We start from the raw sequence: 16,365 nt of genomic DNA on the forward strand, positions 1-16,365 counted from the left end.
CACAGACAGGGCCTCCATTGTGTGGGCACAAAGAGGCCATATGCCTGGCAGCCTATGACTGTGTGTGTGTGTGTGTGTGTGTGTGGTATTTTAGGCATCCCCCCAAGCCCCTGGGGCCTTGCCTTCTGCTCTGTCACTGGTGGTGGGGTTTGCTGAGTTACCGGACAGAGCGGGGCATTGATGAAGACACGACTGGAGGGTCAGGCATCTGTAGTCACTAGAGCTGGAAGAGGGCATGGACAGCTGGAGGAGCTATGGCCATGCATGGGATACTTGGCAAGGGGATAGAGGAGGAAAGCAGGGGTGAAGTGCAAGAGTCCCATTCTGGGGTCCCCCAAGCTGCCCCTCCCCCACACCACCACCCACTAGTTGGGTTTAGAGGGATGTGGAATGAGGGATGTAGAGCAGATCCTCTTGTAACAATCCCTTTTCTCCATCCTCCCTGTCTGCTAGCCCCAAAGCTTTCACTTTCCCCTCAGCCCAGGGACTTCCATCTCCCTGCCCTCTCCCTCCTCCCCTAGTGCCTGGTCCCCTGCTCCCTCCTCCTCCCACTCTCCACCTCCTTCTCCTGTCCTGCCCAGAGCGAGAAGAGCAAGAAGAGCGGCAGCGAGGCCAATTGATTATCTGAAGAAATTTGGAGCTAGCAGTAGAACAGCTGCAGCTTCCCCCTCTCACCACCCCCAGGCCCTCAGGGATCCCTGAGGGGAGGGGCCCCCTAACCCCTTCTGCTCTCCAGCCCAGGCAAAGAGACAAGAGAGGGAGGCAGGGAGCCCAGAGGACTGTGGCTGCTGAGCACAGAGAAGCACAAAGCTCTCAGGGCCAGGAATGGAAGATTAGCCTTCTGATTCCAGGCCATCATCATGGGTGAGTTATGTCACCTGTCTGGACAGTAGTTTACCTGCCTTTGAAATAAAGTTGTTGGATTCAGTGATTTCTGTGTTTCCGTCCAACTCTGGCCCTTTGGAGCCCTGAAGTTCTCCCTGATCTCAGTTCAGCCCTCCCTTTTGTCAGGCTCTGGGCAGAGCACATGTCATTTAACTCACATGGGAAGGGGAAGATGTCAAGTCCTCCTGTATGGAAGCTCCTCCCTAAGTCTAACTTAAGCCCCTCGTGCTGTTTATGCCATTCTTTGTTCATCAAAGATGAAAATCCATAGCTGGGCATGGTGGCTCATGCCTGTAATCCCAGCATTTTAGGAGGCCAAAGCAGGAGAATCACTTCAGGTCAGGGGTTTGAGACCAGCCTGACCAACATGGTGAAACTCCATCTCTATTGAAGACACAAAAATTAGCCGGGCATGGCAGCGGGCGCCTGTAGTCCCAGCTACTCAGGAGGCTGAGCTGCGAAAATGGCTTGAATTGGGAGGTGGAGGTTGCAGTGGACTAAGATCCCGCCACTGCACTCCAGCCTGGGCAACAAAGCAAGACTCTGTCTCAACACGATAAAAAAAAAAAAAAAAAAAAGAAAGAAAAGAAAACCCTTCAGGGACTGAAAGGTGTCTCTGCATTTCCCTTCTGCTGTTTGCCTTCAGCCTTCTCGTATGACCTTAAGTTTGGAAAGGATCTTCTAATGACCCTAGCCAGTCTTCCATCAGAGGCAGGAATATGCTCTATGATTTCTTTGTGTGTGGCTGATGCTCCAGCTTCTCTATTTGGAGTTCTCCTCTTGAGGCAGTCACTGTCATTGCTGGACAGCTCCAGGTATTGCAAAATTTTTCTTCCAATTAAAATCCACTTTCCTCTAACTTCTACTCACTGGTTTTGTTCTACCTCCTGGGGCCCCACAGAATATCCACTTTTGATTCTTCTTTCAATATTTAAAAGTGGGTGTCATATTATCCCCAAGTCTACTCTGATCAAGACACATATCCTCAGTTTTTCTTTTTTCTTTTTATTATACTTTAAGTTCTAGGGTACATGTGCATGACGTTTATATCATGTATAACTCCCCAAAGCAATCCCTCCCTCCTCCCCCCTCCCCATGATAGGCCCCAGTGTGTGATGTTCCCCTTCCCGAGTCCAAATATCCTCAGTTTTTCAACTATTCCTTCTATAAAGTGGTCTCCAGACCTTTTGGTTTCTTCGCCACACAACCCTAAATCCTCTCTAGCTTATAAATGCACATATGAAAATATGGGGTCCAAAAGAGGGCTGTCAGGCGGGGTCATTTTAAGGAGGCAGAGGGGAATTGGCAGCATATGGTACAAAGAACCTGGATTTGGGCCTTAGCTGTGCTCCCAATTAGCTGTGTGACCTTGGGTAAGACTCTGACCTTCTCTGAGCTTGAGTGTTCCCATCTATAAATTCATTTGAGGGTTCCTTCAGCACTCTTTTTTTTTTTAATCCCTGTCCATATTCCTCTGTGAGTCCCCGGCCTGCCGTCTATTTTCCCCAGTATCCTAAGGCTGGGGAACACAAAATAGGCCAAGAACTGAGATTGCAGGGAATTTTGACCCAGCCTAGAGACAATAAAGGGGAAGGCAATGTCTCAGTTTCATACCATAGCTTTTCCCAGCAGCACAGACCCACAGATACATGTTTAACTTAGGTTCCACTGGAATATTCACCTCTTTCTCAGGCCATAGAGAGCAGGAGCAGAAGCACAACATCAGAGAAGTCAGATAGTGTCACTAAATAAGTACCAAGAAGGGAGTATCTGGCACCCAGATTTTGGTGGGGCAATCTTGGATCTGTATGTTATACTCTCCCCTGAACCTCTTTTCCCTGTGGCCCCTTCTCTCTGTCTTCATTTATTCCCCAAACTGAGCTCTCTGACCTCATCAGAAAAGCCTACGAAGCCTAGGACCCTTAATGCCCACACTACCATAACCTGCAGGCCAGCTTCCTAACCCAGTTGAATGAACCACAACCATACCTGGTGCTAGAACGAGGTCACTTTTATTTTTCCTTTTGTATGAAATTGGGAATGCAACCAGAAGGAATCACACACAGATAAAGGACACAGACCCCTGGGGCCTGCTCTTGGGAGTATCAGGAAGAAGCAAGGGTCACAGGGCAGGCTGGGGAGAGAAACTAGGCAGACGGGACCGGGTGGGACTGTCTGGGGGTGGAGGGCGTTGAGGAAGGACATCCAGGAGCCCCGAAGCTGGGGGAGGAGCACTATCCTGGAGGACTAGAGTGTCAGGACAGGTGGATCTGGGGAAAGGATATGGTGTGGCGAGCAAAGGGCATGCTCACACACACCAAGAGTTGAAGGAGGAGCAAGAAAAGGAGAGGAGTAACAGGGAGGAAGCAAGAAAGACCCAGCTAGAGCTGCTGGGAGCCCCTCACTCTATCCCAAAGTGCACAACTCGGCAATAAATAGCAATATTTATAAATAAATAAATAAATAAATAAGTAAATAAATAGATGAATAAATAAATATACTTGTAGAGCTAGGAGTTTGTTGCGAGGGAGAAGGGAATATAGAAATGCAGTGAGTTCATTTCTTCTATGCAGGTTCTAAGGCCCTTCATTCTACTGCCCACCCTGGGTTATAGTGTGCAGGTGGGGATCAGCAACATGGAGTAGGGACACAGAGTTGGGGGTCTCTTCCCTTGCCAAAAGCAGATCAAGGAAAAACAAAAAAAAGTTTAATAAGTAGGTCCTAAGGCCAGGAGAACTGAGCATTCCCAGAGGGCAACACTCGGGCACTCTCCTTGCGAGGGGGAGGAACCAGTGAGGGTGCTGCACATTTTCAGGGTGGGTTGAGATGGAGGAAGCAGAAGTGAGATGTGGCCCACTCGTTGCCTGAGCCTTCTGCAAATACTCCGGGCTGTTTGGGATGTCATCCCCTAATCCGGGATCTAGGTTTTTTTGTTTTTTTCTCTAATGACACACAGGGAGGGAGAAAATTGGACGGTAGGAGTCAGAGGGGCAGGGAAGTGGCCAAATAGCTCGGAGAGGGCAAGGCACTCACTACCAAGTAAGATCTGAGGTCTGTATGTGCTAAGCCACAGGAACGAGATGGGCAGAAACAGGAAGAGTTTTTCCATAATTCCCAGCTACTGAGATTCCCCTCACAGGAGTCAGGGCACCAACCCCTGCCTCCCCAGGGCCCTGCCCCTCTGCCAAGCACTGAGAGACTGAGATCTTGAAGGAAGAAGCCCACTCCCACTCTAATCCCAGTCTTCCTCCCTTGCAGTTCTGACAGCCCATCCGCACCATGGGCAGGAGAAGCTAGAACAGATAGGATACACAGCTGGGGTCTGTAGTCCCTGAAAATTTGGACATAGGGGTAGAAGAGGCAGCATTCCGTGAGAGAGCTTGGGGGCAGACTCCAAGTGCGGCTGGCTTAGTAAAGCTAGCAAGGATTCCATACCAACCACACTAGCAAACAATTCTGCACAGCTGGGCCTCAGCAACAAACCCCGGGAGGAACCCAGGAGAAAAGCCCTCGAGGTGCCTGGGTCAGTGAAAGAAAGATGCCCTCATGACCAGCCCGTGGGCTCTCTGCCTGGGGCCAGGGCCTTTGGGACTCCATGCCAAGGTTTAAGGGCTCGGGGAAGATGCGGCCATTCTAAGCAGTGAGCGGTGGAAAGGGGCCCCAGAGAAGTCCGGGAGGTGGGAGACAGGCCGAGTTCAGACGTCCAGCACGTGGTTCAGGTAGGAGATATAGCAGATGGCCAGGCGCAGGATCTCAATCTTGGAGAGCTTCTTGTCGGGGGGCAGCGTGGGCAGCAGCTTGCGCAGCTCGGCGAAGGCCAGGTTGAAGGCTTCCACGCGGATGCGCTCTCGCGTGGCATGGGCCGTGCGGTACTTGGCTGTGGCGCGGCGCCGGCGCCGGCGCTCCTCGCGGCTCAGATGCTGCATGTCTTTCCGACCAGGCTCTCCCGGCTCTGGGCCTCGGGCCTGGCCCCCTCCCGGACCCCCAGGCCCAGCACCATCAGGGCCCGCCCCGCCCCCACAGTCACTGAAGCCCGACTCAGTCTCTGAGTGGTTGGGCGCCAGGTCCAGCTCCATGGTGTCTGAGTTGAGCATCATGATGGAAGCCCCCTGCCCTGTGAGATCAGGATCCCCTCCCCACCCCTCCCTCTGGGAGCTTGAAAGCTGGTGGTGGGAGGGGGAGGAAGGGCCTGGGGTCGTCGGGTCTGCCACTGAGCTCTAGAAGTCACTGCCACTTCAGGGTTCCATGGTCAGGGTTCTAGTCTGAAGCCTGAAAAAGAGAAGAGAGAAGTGGTAGCAGCAGAGGGAGGAGGGAGTGCTTAGCTCAGAGGTAGGAAAGCAGGTTTGAGGTGGGCTGGGAGGGGTAAGGAACTGTGAGTGTGAGGGAAGAACAGCAGAAACGAGTGTGGGCTGGGGTGGGGAGAGGCCGAGGGACAGACAGGCAGGTGGACAGGGTGAAAGGAAGAGGAGGAGGAAAGGTAATAAGAAGGGAAGAGAAAACGAGTAATAGGAAAGGAGCAGAAGTGATGAGAAGGATACACCAGGCAGGTTAAAACTGAGCAAGAGGATTGAAGATCTAAAACCATAAAACTCCTAGACGCAAACAGGGAGAGACCTTCATGACGCTGGACTCAGCAGTGATTTCTTGGATGTGACACCAAAAGCAAAAATAGAAAAAATGGGACCACATCAGACTTTAATTTATTGAAGAATATAATCAACAGAGTAAAACAGCAATCTATGGAATGGGAGAAAATATTTGCAAATTATATATCTGATGAGGGGTTAATATCCAGAACATATAAATAAATCCTACAACTCAGTAACAAAAAAATAAATAAAATAACCCAATTTAAAAATGGGCAAAGGAGGGATTGGGAGGGGGGTGAAATGAGAAATTACAGAATGGGTACCATGTATGTTATTCAGGTGATGGACATCCTAAGAGCCCTGACTTGACCATTATGCAATCTATGTGTGTAACAAAATTGCACTTGTACCCAATAAATTTATGTAAATAAAAATTTTTTAAAGAAAAAAAATGGGCAAAGGATTAGAACACACATTTCTCCAAAGATGTTATACAAATGGCCAACAAGTATATGAAAAAATGTTCAGCATCACTAATCATTAAAATGCAAATCAAAACCACTATGAAATATCACTTCATACCCATTAGGATGGCTACTATAGAAACAAAAACCAAACAAACAAAAAATAAGTCTTGGCGAGGATATGGAGAAATCAGAACCCTTATGCCTTGTTGGGACTGCAAAATGATGCAACCACTATGGAAAACAGTATAAATGTTCTGCAAAAAATAAAAAAATAAAACTACCATATGCTCCAGGAATCCTACCTCTGGGTATATATACAAGCCAAAGAGATATTTGCACACTCATGTTCATAGCAGCACTATTCACAATAGCCAAGAGGTAGAAGCCAGCCAAATGTCCATCAATAGACAACAGAGAAACAAAATGTAGTATATACATACAGTGGAATATTATTCAGCCCTAAAAAGGAAGTTCTGTCACACACTACAGCATGAATGAACCTTGAGGATATGATGATAAGTGAAATAAACCAGTAGCAACACAAATACTGTATAGCTCCACTTATATGAGGTATTTAAGGTAGTCTAATTCATAGAAACAGAAAGTAGAATGGCAGTTGCCAGGGACTGAGGGAGTAGGTAAAGGGGAGTTGTTGTTTAGTGGGTATAGAATTATACATTTGCAGGATGAAAAAGTGCTAGAGATGTTTCACAACAATGTGAATATACTGAACACTACTGAATTGTACACTTAAAAATGGTTAAGATTATAAATTTTATGTTGTTTTTTACCTAAATGAATAAATAAAAGGAGAAAAAATCTGAGCAAGACCGCAGCCACAGCTCCAAGAGAAGTTAGCTATGACTCTAGATGCTTCCCAGTTGTGAGGGGAGAATACAAGCCTTGGTCCTGTGGTCCCCTCCCTCTCAGGGCCCCTCTCCACCCTTGCTGCCTGGGGTGGAGGAGTGGATAAACACACAGATTGCCCATTGTAGAGTAGACTAGGACATATGGAGCTCTGCACAGCTGCCCCAGCTCTGCACAGCTCCCTTCCCAGTTCCCCAAACCTCTCCAGCAGAACCATTGTGGATGTCAGATCCTGTCCACTAAAACCAGGGGAAGATATCTCTTCTCACCACCACCCCCCTATGCACAACCAGCCCCTTCCTCCACCTCTGTCCTTGAAATTTTCAGCCCTTGCCATTCCCTGGCCCTTTTGGAGGCTCTGCAAGGAAGACTGGGGAAAGGGAACATAATCAACCTTCTACCTCCATACTCTCCCATAGCCCAGGGTAGGTTCAGACATGGCCTGCAGAGGAGGACACAGACAGATTTTTGGAGCTACCCGTATGGGACTCAGCTAAGGTTTGCTTGTCCTAGGACCAGAGGAGATCAGGGCAGGGCAGCACAAATATGGCATTGGAAAAGCTGGGGAAAGGGCTTTGCTTGTTGCAGTGTTAAAGGGGAACAGTGGGCCACTCATCATCAGCTCAACTAAGAATGATTAGAAACAGAAGCCCCAAGGTGCCTGCACCGTCACTATCTCCCCTTCTTTCCCCGCCCTGGCTTTCCTGCCTGATAGATACTCTCAAAGGGGTTAGGATCCTCCCAAGCCTTGCCCCACCCCATCACACAGAAGATAGGTTCAAATCAAGCCAAGAAACAGCTATGAAGCTCTGGAGGGATGCAAAGTCATCCACATCTGATGATAAGCACACACAATCTTAACAGGAAACAGAAGGTGGTTAGTGCTGACATTGAGAACACATTCCATGTTCTGGGGTTCAAATGAACTATGAGGGGATGGCAATAGTGTGGGAGGCCCCAAAGTCAGCACCTCCCAGTACATGTTTAGTGCCCCCAACTCCCTGCCCCCATGCTGGAGTTGGGAGCAGGAGTTCAGCTGTGGGGTTCCCAACACATTTATCACATCTATCACAGGCTAATTCTCTCTGCCTGGTGCCTATGTTCCTTCATCCCTCATCACTTTGCCATGCCCTTCCTTCCCCTCTCTGAGCTCTCCATCTGGCCCCAGTCTCATCTCCACCTGGCCCCACTGTCCTCCCCAGTTCCAGTCCCGGCAGTAGCTTCTATTTACCCATCAAGTCCTCAACCCCAAATCCACTTCTGGTCTCAAAGTTCCAGGGTCCAAGGATCAGGGGAGCAGCAATTCCAAGCCTCCAGGACAGGACTTCCCACCCGACTTCTGCCAGCCCTAACCCGACTGAGGATAGATAGGCACAAAGAGTCGAAGGGGAGGAGTGGAGAAGAGGGACATGCGGAGACAGAGAGAGACACAGCACATGAGAGAGAGAACTAGAGGGAGGCACTAGGAAGGGGCTTGAGCCAGAGAATGGGAGGGACACGCCCATCCCTCCCCGCCCGTGGTTTCCCCTTTACCTAGAAGGACCCTGTCAGGGGATCCAAGCCGGCAGCACAAGGGGCAGCGCTGACAGCCCCAGTCTCCTCTGGGTGCTCAGGGCTCATCCGTCTGCAAAGTTAGTGACCAGCTTTCTAGACTCTCAGGGGCAGCGTGGCATGGCTGTACAGGCTCCAGGGCAGATAAGAGGGGTACACATTGTGGCGGTGTAGGGCCCAGGTGGAGGTGGTAGGCTTGGCAGGGTACTGGGGCCAGCCACACTCACACACACACCCTCAGACACATACACACCTGAGCTGGCCCAGCCCTATGTATATATATGGAGATACACACACACACCCCCAGCTCTCCATTGGCTGGCCGAGGCCCACCCCCCTTCATCAATATTAAACAGCCAGGCCAGGCAGCCATTGGCAGAGGGATCTGGGAACCCCTGGGGAGCTGGGGGCGGGGGCTGGCCCTGGGGGGGCGGGGAGTGGGGGAGCAGGGACATCTGTTCTCCATGCATATTTCATAAGCAAGAAATGGAGAGCTGGGGAAGGGGTGGGGCTGGGGCGAGAGCCAGGGCAGGACCACAGATGAACCCCCTCAGTCTCCCACACCAGAGGCAGCAGGGCAGAGGCTCCCAGCAAGCTATGGTTAAGTGCCATGGCCCCATTCTGAGTCCCAGCGTGACTTGGACAGCCCCTTCCTGGTGTCTCCTTTTTCCTGAGAGGAAGACTCTTCAAGGTACTAACAGGGAAACCGAGAAAACAGCAAGAGGACTGCACTAAAACGCAGAAGAGGACCCTAGGGTCCTGGCCCTCAAGTTCTTATCCTTCAGAAAACTGGTACCCACTGTTTGCCAGGTTGCCTGTAGCAACTGTTCAAGCCCCTACCCTCATCACCCTGGGACTCAATCACCCCCACACCCTCCTTACCCCATCCCCTATCTTTCTACCTAACCCATCACCAAGGGGAGGAGCAGGATCAAATTTGGGACACAGATCCCACAGGGAGTTTTTCTAGGCTGGCCAGCCCAACCTGAACCACTGGGAATTAGAGGGCTCTTAGGAAGAGGTAAGGGCTAAAAGGAGAGGAGTGGAGGAGTGCCAAGACAGGAAGAACCAGGATTGGAAGGATACTGGGAGAGGAGGGCAGGGCAGCCTAGGTAGGCTCTGAGTTTTGAGGGCATCAAATCAGCAATAAGAAAACCAGATACAAAATTACATGCAAATGGCCACTGATTAAGTTCCCATCAATAGCTCAGCAGCCTCCAGCATGTATACGCAAGTGTGTGTGAGTTTGAGTGTGAATGTGTGAGTGTGTGTGTATGTTGCCGAGTGGCAGGATTGAGGACGGGCAGCACAGGGACCAGGGTACATAGAGAGGGAGTGCACAGAGGGTTTCAGTATCTGAAGTTCTCTCCCTACTCAGCTGTTCGATGTTTTCACTGAATCTTTGCGAGTATTCAAAAGAACCATGGCTGGAGAGGTAGCGTGGTACAGTGAAAAAGGCTCTGTCAGCTGTGTGACCCTGGACAAATAACAATCTTTTGAGCTTTGACCTCTTTTTCTGTAAAATGGGGTTGATTATAGCTGCTTCTTAGGTTGCCATGGAAATTAAGGGAGATAATATGTGTAGTGGGCCTAGAGCTTAGTAGGAGCACATCCCACCTTCAGGCTGGAGGAAGTTGCCATTTCTCTGTTGCTGGTCAACATTTTCTGGGCTTTCTCCAGGGTGAAGCATTCCCTAAGGGGAGTCCCATAATTCCTCCCCAAGCTCCCCCACCTGCCCCCACCCCTGAGTCTGGGAGGTGCCAACTCCCACCTGGGCAGGCCCAGACAGGTGCCCAGGCGCCAGCAGATGGGCTGAGCTGGAGGGGAAAGGAGGCTTGAGGAGGGGGGCTGGGGGGCAGGGGATCAGGTGGCATCTCAGTTCTTGCATCATCATTGCCATGGTGCTGATTAAAAACCAATCTCCACCTAATGAGCCCCCAGCAACAACAATTCTACCTCCTCCACTCTCCTGCCCTCCACCCCATCCAAGAAATTGGGAGACCAAGAGACTCAGGAGAGAGTGCCATGGGGGAGATGAGAGATACAGAAAGAAGGGGAGATGAACAGAGACAGGGGAAGTGGAGGAAAACGACGAGAAAGACACGGGAAGATACCGAGACTCAGGGAGAGAAAAAAATGAGAAACCACAGTCATTGGGTAACAGACATGGGGAAGACAAAGGGAAATGGGAAAACACAGTCTCATGGGGAGACTGACACACAAAGGAGGCAAAAAGATTTTTTTTAAGAAAAAAAAAAAAAAGAATGGAAACAGAATTGCCAGGTTACCAAGGCTTTGGGGAAGACTTGGAGACCCAAGCTATGGGAGAGATAGAGACTTGGGGAGAGGCTTTAAAAGAGGATGCTGCAGCCGGGCACAGTGGCTCACACCTGTAATCTCAGCACTTTGGGAGGCCAAGGCGGGTGGATCACCTAAGGTCAGGAGTTCGAGACCAGCCTGACCAGCATTGTGAAACCCCGTCTCTACTAAAAATACAAAAATTAGCTGGGTGTGGTGGTGGGCACCTGTAATCCCAGCTTCTCGAGAGGCTGAGGCAGGAGAATCGCTTGAACCCGAGAGGCAGAGGTTGCAGTGAGCCGAAATTGTGCCAATTGCACTCCAGCCTGGGCGACAAGAGCAAGATTCCGTCTAAAGAAAAAAAGAGACACAGACTTGGATGAATACAGATGTGGAGGAAACACAGCCATTCAGTGACAGGGAAATACCGACACCATGAGACAGAGTCCTGAGGGAGGCCCCAAGGCAGGGTGGGGCCACATAGGCACGGGGTAAGCAGAGAGCAGACAGTTGGGAGGAAACAAAAAATACCAGAGACAAAGAGAACAAGGTGGGGAAAGGTGATAAACTGAACGATGGAGATGAGGGACTATTACTGAAACAGGGAGGCCAGATCCCAAAAAGTTAGACATTGAGGAAAACAGAAGCAGAATCTAGAGAGACCCCCTAAGCAGAAAGGAACCTTGAGGATGGCATAGAGAATGCAGGAAGAAGCCAAACCCCTTGCAGGGCTCCCTCCTTTCAGGCCATTTTGCTCAGATACTTAAGCTCTGCAGCCTCCATCCTGGAAGCACCCTGCCTGAACCTGTCCCAGTTCAAGCTAAGGTTCCATGGGAGAGGAGGGTGCAAGAGTGCTCTGGGGGCCGCTCCTCCTCCTCTGCATCTGGCATCCCAGGATCCTGGACTCTGGGGCCTCCTGCCCCAGTTTTCACTTAGGACTTCACTTAGAATTTGCTCCTTAGGGGAGTAAACACAATTGTGATAAAGAGGACATAAATGCATGAAATGGTGGGAAGAACTACATCTACTAAATTTGGGGGCAGTTAGACATGGGTCTAAGTCCTGGTGACCTTGGATAAGTCACTTAACCTTGACTGAGTTTTATTTTGTCAGAGTAGTGACACCCAGGTGAAATAATGCATGGGAAAGTGCTGGGTAAACTGTATAAAGTGCTCATCCCAACCTCCTATGGTGATTTTAAAGTGGCAAGAAGTTTCATACACACATGTATCTGTGGCATTATGATTATGGAGGCTGGGGAGAGTTCTGAGGCCAACCCAGCTTGTCTGGCCTCTGACCCCAGGGGAAGGGAGAACCCCTGGAGTTGTATATGGGTCTTTGCTGCAAGGAGGGCAGGAAGACCAGGGCCTGGGGACAAGGAGAATGATTACGGCTTTATAGTTTGTTACTTTACTTTCTTTTTGTTGTTTAAAAATCTCCACTGGCTTTTATTTGTGATAATCCAATAATCAGGCAACACCCGATACAACAGAATGAGTGTTCCTGCTATTTTACATTTTACAGGCATTCACTTTTTCAGATCATGATTCGCAAATCTTTCCCCATGGCCTGAGAGGTAGATCGTTGTGGGAAGGGAGGGAGGTTGGTGTGTAGGGAAGATACAGGGGCCTGGGCCTTGTCCTCGAGGGTGGGGGGAGGGCCTGGAGGAGCTGGGAAGCAGTGGGTTTGGCAGGAGAGGGGGTGACATATGTGGGGAGCCCTGGGGACCCAACCAGGCAAGCGGCTGGCAGGGAGAGCAGACGACATTAACCCTCGCTGTGCCACACTGCCTGACCCTTCCCGGGAGTGGCCTATGGCTAGGGTGTTATTTTGTATAACAGTGGCAGTGTTTTGGGTCACAGGAGCAAGACAGGCAGAGCTTGCTCCTCCTGGGCAGGAGCTGTTGTTTCTGGGAAGGGACAGCCTGTCTTGGATGTCTTTCATCTTAGCTTCTCTCCTTGTGTTTTTCCACATGGTCTCTGTCAGTCTGTCTTTCTCTGTCTCCACCTCTCTGTGCCTCTGGAAGGTGACAGCGGGTCTCCACTCTGGCTCACTACACAATCTGTCACTCTCTCTGCTGCCAGCCCGGCTGGAAGCCCCCCTTCTCAGCGCCCAACCGAGCCCTCTCGTCCCCGGCCCTCTAGGCTGTATTGCCTTTGTCTCCTAAGGCGGCCTCCCCTTTCTTCTTTCCTCTCCACTCACCTCTCCTCAGCTCATAGCCCATCTCCAATCTCATTATGGCCTCCAACTACTGGGCTCCCCCCAAATCCCCCCAACCTCTTCTCTTCCCTCCCCCATCCATCTGTCTTCCCTGAAGCTCTCTTCTTTGTGTCCACCCATCTGTCACCACCAGCTCTGGGCTTACTCCCCTCCTGGCCACGCCCGCCTGGCCTTTCTCCCCTCAGGCTCCCATTCCTCTCAGTACAGCTTTCAGCCTCCCTTTCCGCCTTCAGTCCTTCCAGGAACCCCCTAGTTCCTTAGTTTCCTTTCACTAGCTTTCCTTTTCTGGATACCCTCTCCTTTTTTTTCTTTCTTCCCTCAGTTTAACTCCTCAGTTGTGAGTTGAGGGAGATAGTGGGGACTCTAGGGGTCCTAGCCCCCAGCCTGTGAGCATCCAACCAGCCTGAGCCAGAGGCTGTAACATTTACTCAACAATTGCATCATCTCAGACTAATGACTTCTCCTTAGGCCTCCTGAGATGACCCCTCCACTCCTGCTCCAAGTTTCCCCGATTGGGGACAGGGGCAACAGCTGCCCTTTTCCACAAAAGGAGTGGGAGAGCTCCTCTAGCTTTGGAGTTTGAATTCAGGAAGGAATAAAAATCCAATCTGAGGCCCACTGGGACCCCAACCTTTCAGGGGTCCCTGCTTCCCCAGTTTAACTTCAATTCCTGCCAAACTTTTTTTGGGAATGGGATGCTGGGTGACAGGGTCTTTTCTCTGGTGTTATGCCACAGTTTCCCCATATTCCTGCTGTCCCTGGGTTATACGGCAATAGTGCCCCTCAGGCCTTCCTCCCTAGAGTTGATTCTCCTATTACGTTTGAGAGTTCAGGAATTGATCAACCTCTGAAACGTTCCCTGCTCCGAGTTTTCAGATGAAGGGAGAAGGAAGAGGCTTCAACACTGGCTCTCTTCAAAGAACAAGACTGAGAGAGCTGGGGGGACCTGGGAGCAGTCCCTTGTCTAACTACATTTTACAGAAGGAGGAAATGCCCTTTCCAAGGCCACAAAGAGCATTAGTGGCAGAATCCTGGTCCTGAGCTTTTCCCACGACGTTCCTCCATACTGGCCTCGCCTGGCTGAAGCAACCCCTTCATCCTCTGAACTTCTCTGTAGAACTTGTTTATAGCACTGATTTTGCATGGGGACTATGCTGCCTTGCCTGTTATTTATCTTATGTCTCGTCCTGCCATCTAGACTCTGGGTCCCAAATCTCCAAGGGAAGGTGCTCTATCTCTTCCCCTTTGTCCACGCTGGGCAGAATGCCCTACCCAGAGCCATGCTCAATAAATGCTTATTACTGCTGTGGCTGCCCATGCAGATGTACAGAAGGTTCTAATCCTAGTTCTGTCTCTAATTTGCTGTGTGACCTTGGGCAAGCCACATCACTCCTCTGGGCTGTTTCCCTCTTCAATCAACTGAGTTAGACTATGCAAATGATTTCTAAGATCGCTTGAAGAAACAAAAGTCCTACTGAATAATAGTGACACAGAGTACAGACCACCACACTCTGGGTAAACAGTATCTCATCGCAGGATGTACCTTTGAGAGCAGTGACCCAGAGGTGAAAAAGAACAAAATAAAAAATCCCTTTACCCAGATAAGCTGGGCAAGAAACACCAGTGAGTAGGAAAGCCTTTGTCTTGAGAGATGAGGTATGACAATAGGCAGAGGCAGGCTTGGTCTTGGGGCAGGAGTGGTCAGTTATTCCAGTATTGGCATGGGTTGGGAGGAAGACAAGGTACAGTGTCAGCTAGCAACAGGCAGGAGTAGATAGGGAGGAAAACCCTTGGGGAAAGGAAAGGGGCTGGAAAATGAAACATTTCAGAAGGCATGGGTAGGCAAGGCCAAGATCAAGGGAGAGGCGGAGGCTAAGGAACTGAGAAGTACATGGCCCATTAGATGCTTCTAGCCAGTCACACATGGTCTTCAGGGCATAGGAGATAACTGGTAAGAAGTCAGAACCATGGTCTCAGAAAGGGGGTGTTTGAGAGACCAGTGGGTCATCTGGATGGCTGTGCTCCTTCTATGGGGCCTGGCCTCTCCATGAGCCATGGAAAAAGCTAAGCTGGTTTTTTAGGAGGTGGAAGGTAAGGGAGCATGGAAGGCAGCAGACAAGTTTGTGTTCAGGATGCTTCCCTAGGCAGAGATTGAAGTAGTGACAGTCCTACATCTCGAAACTTCTTACTTACCCCTTGATCACCATTCCGCCCAACCCTGTTTCCCTTTTCAGCCCCCTCATTGGTTCCCAGCCACTTCTCTGCTTCCTGAAGCTGCCAGCAGGATGAGGGAGTTTACTGCTCTGTCTGCTGGGAGACCTGTTGGCCAAGGGAGGTGTGGAGCCCGGCCCAGTCGATGGTGGCAGCTGTGCTCAACTCCCGCCAGCACCACACAGCCTCTCCAGCTCAAACTGGGAGGGTTGGGGTGGGGGAGAAGTAGCAGGGTATATTTCGTCTCTCAGAACTCCAAACATGTCTCCCTTCCCTCCAGGGGAACTTGGAGAGAAACCTGGAGAAAAATCACCTCTTCTCAGCAGGATTTGAAAAGGTAAATAGTCCAATCAGGGAACTAAGAGGAGTGCTTGAAACCCTGTGAATACTGCCAGCCAGTCCCTTTCCGTTGCTGCTGGCATTCAGGCACGTGTCAGAGGCAGCCTCCTGGCCAGCAGTGGAGTGAAGGCTGGGTTTAAGCTTCTACTCCTGCAGGTTCTCTTTCCCCCTTGGCTGACTCAGCCGTTGCCCACGATCATTTAGCACGGCTGCTATACTCCAGAATTTTGTCTCCGTGAAGACCTAGGGAATTTGAGCATCTCTACAGAGGTCAGGTTCTTTTTCTAAAATAGTTCAAACTTGTTTTGGCCTACAAAAGGCCCACCATTAACAGAAACCCAAACTCCTTAGCATGCCAGCCAAGAACTTCGGGTTTCAGCCTAGTCTCGCCTCCTGCTGATCCTTATGGCTCAGACACACTGAAATTACCATCTCCCAAGCGTGACTCACACCTTTTCTTGATTCTGTGCTTCCACACCCGGTGAACGCTTTAAATCATCACTTGAATGTCACCCCCGACATGGTCCTGAATTCCTCTATGTGCTACCAGAGCACTTGGGATATACTGCGATTATTCCTTTTATTACACTGGATTACATGCAGCTGTGAGAATGTCTGTCCCTTCTCTCATCCCAACTGTGAGCTACTCAAGGGTTAGGGTTATATTCTCTTCATCTCTGTACCCCAGCCAGTGTCTCAGAGTGAATAAAGACATGCCTGTTCATTACAAAGTGAGAAGAAACTATGTTAACATTGTTCTTATAAGAGGAGAACCAGGGCTCTGCAATTTGAAAGGACTTCAACTGTTTTTGACAAAGCCTTACCCCTTGGGTCCTCTGGAGCCCAAGACGATAGCATAAAAGATAACAACTTCATGACTTCCAGTCCAGGCTCGCTGAACAAAGTGGCCTGGGAAGAATAACTGTAGCAGTACAAGT

The 16,365-nt window shown here is 50.3% G+C and overlaps 1 protein-coding gene across 1 annotated transcript; it reads right to left on the minus strand.

Annotated features, from left to right (window-relative positions):
* Positions 1 to 2,875: 2,875 nt before the first annotated feature.
* NHLH1 (nescient helix-loop-helix 1) lies at positions 2,876 to 16,256 on the minus strand. Its single transcript, XM_033198473.1, has 2 exons — positions 15,857 to 16,256; positions 2,876 to 5,154 (listed from the first exon to the last, which is right to left on the minus strand). The coding sequence occupies exon 2, from the start codon at positions 4,980 to 4,982 to the stop codon at positions 4,581 to 4,583; it is 402 nt and encodes a 133-aa protein (XP_033054364.1). The 5' UTR covers positions 4,983 to 5,154; positions 15,857 to 16,256; the 3' UTR covers positions 2,876 to 4,580.
* Between the last annotated feature and the right edge of the window lie 109 nt (positions 16,257 to 16,365).

Source organism: Trachypithecus francoisi, unplaced genomic scaffold (genome assembly GCF_009764315.1).
Source record: "Trachypithecus francoisi isolate TF-2019V2 unplaced genomic scaffold, Tfra_2.0 Lachesis_group5, whole genome shotgun sequence".
Classification (NCBI taxonomy): domain Eukaryota; kingdom Metazoa; phylum Chordata; class Mammalia; order Primates; family Cercopithecidae; genus Trachypithecus; species Trachypithecus francoisi.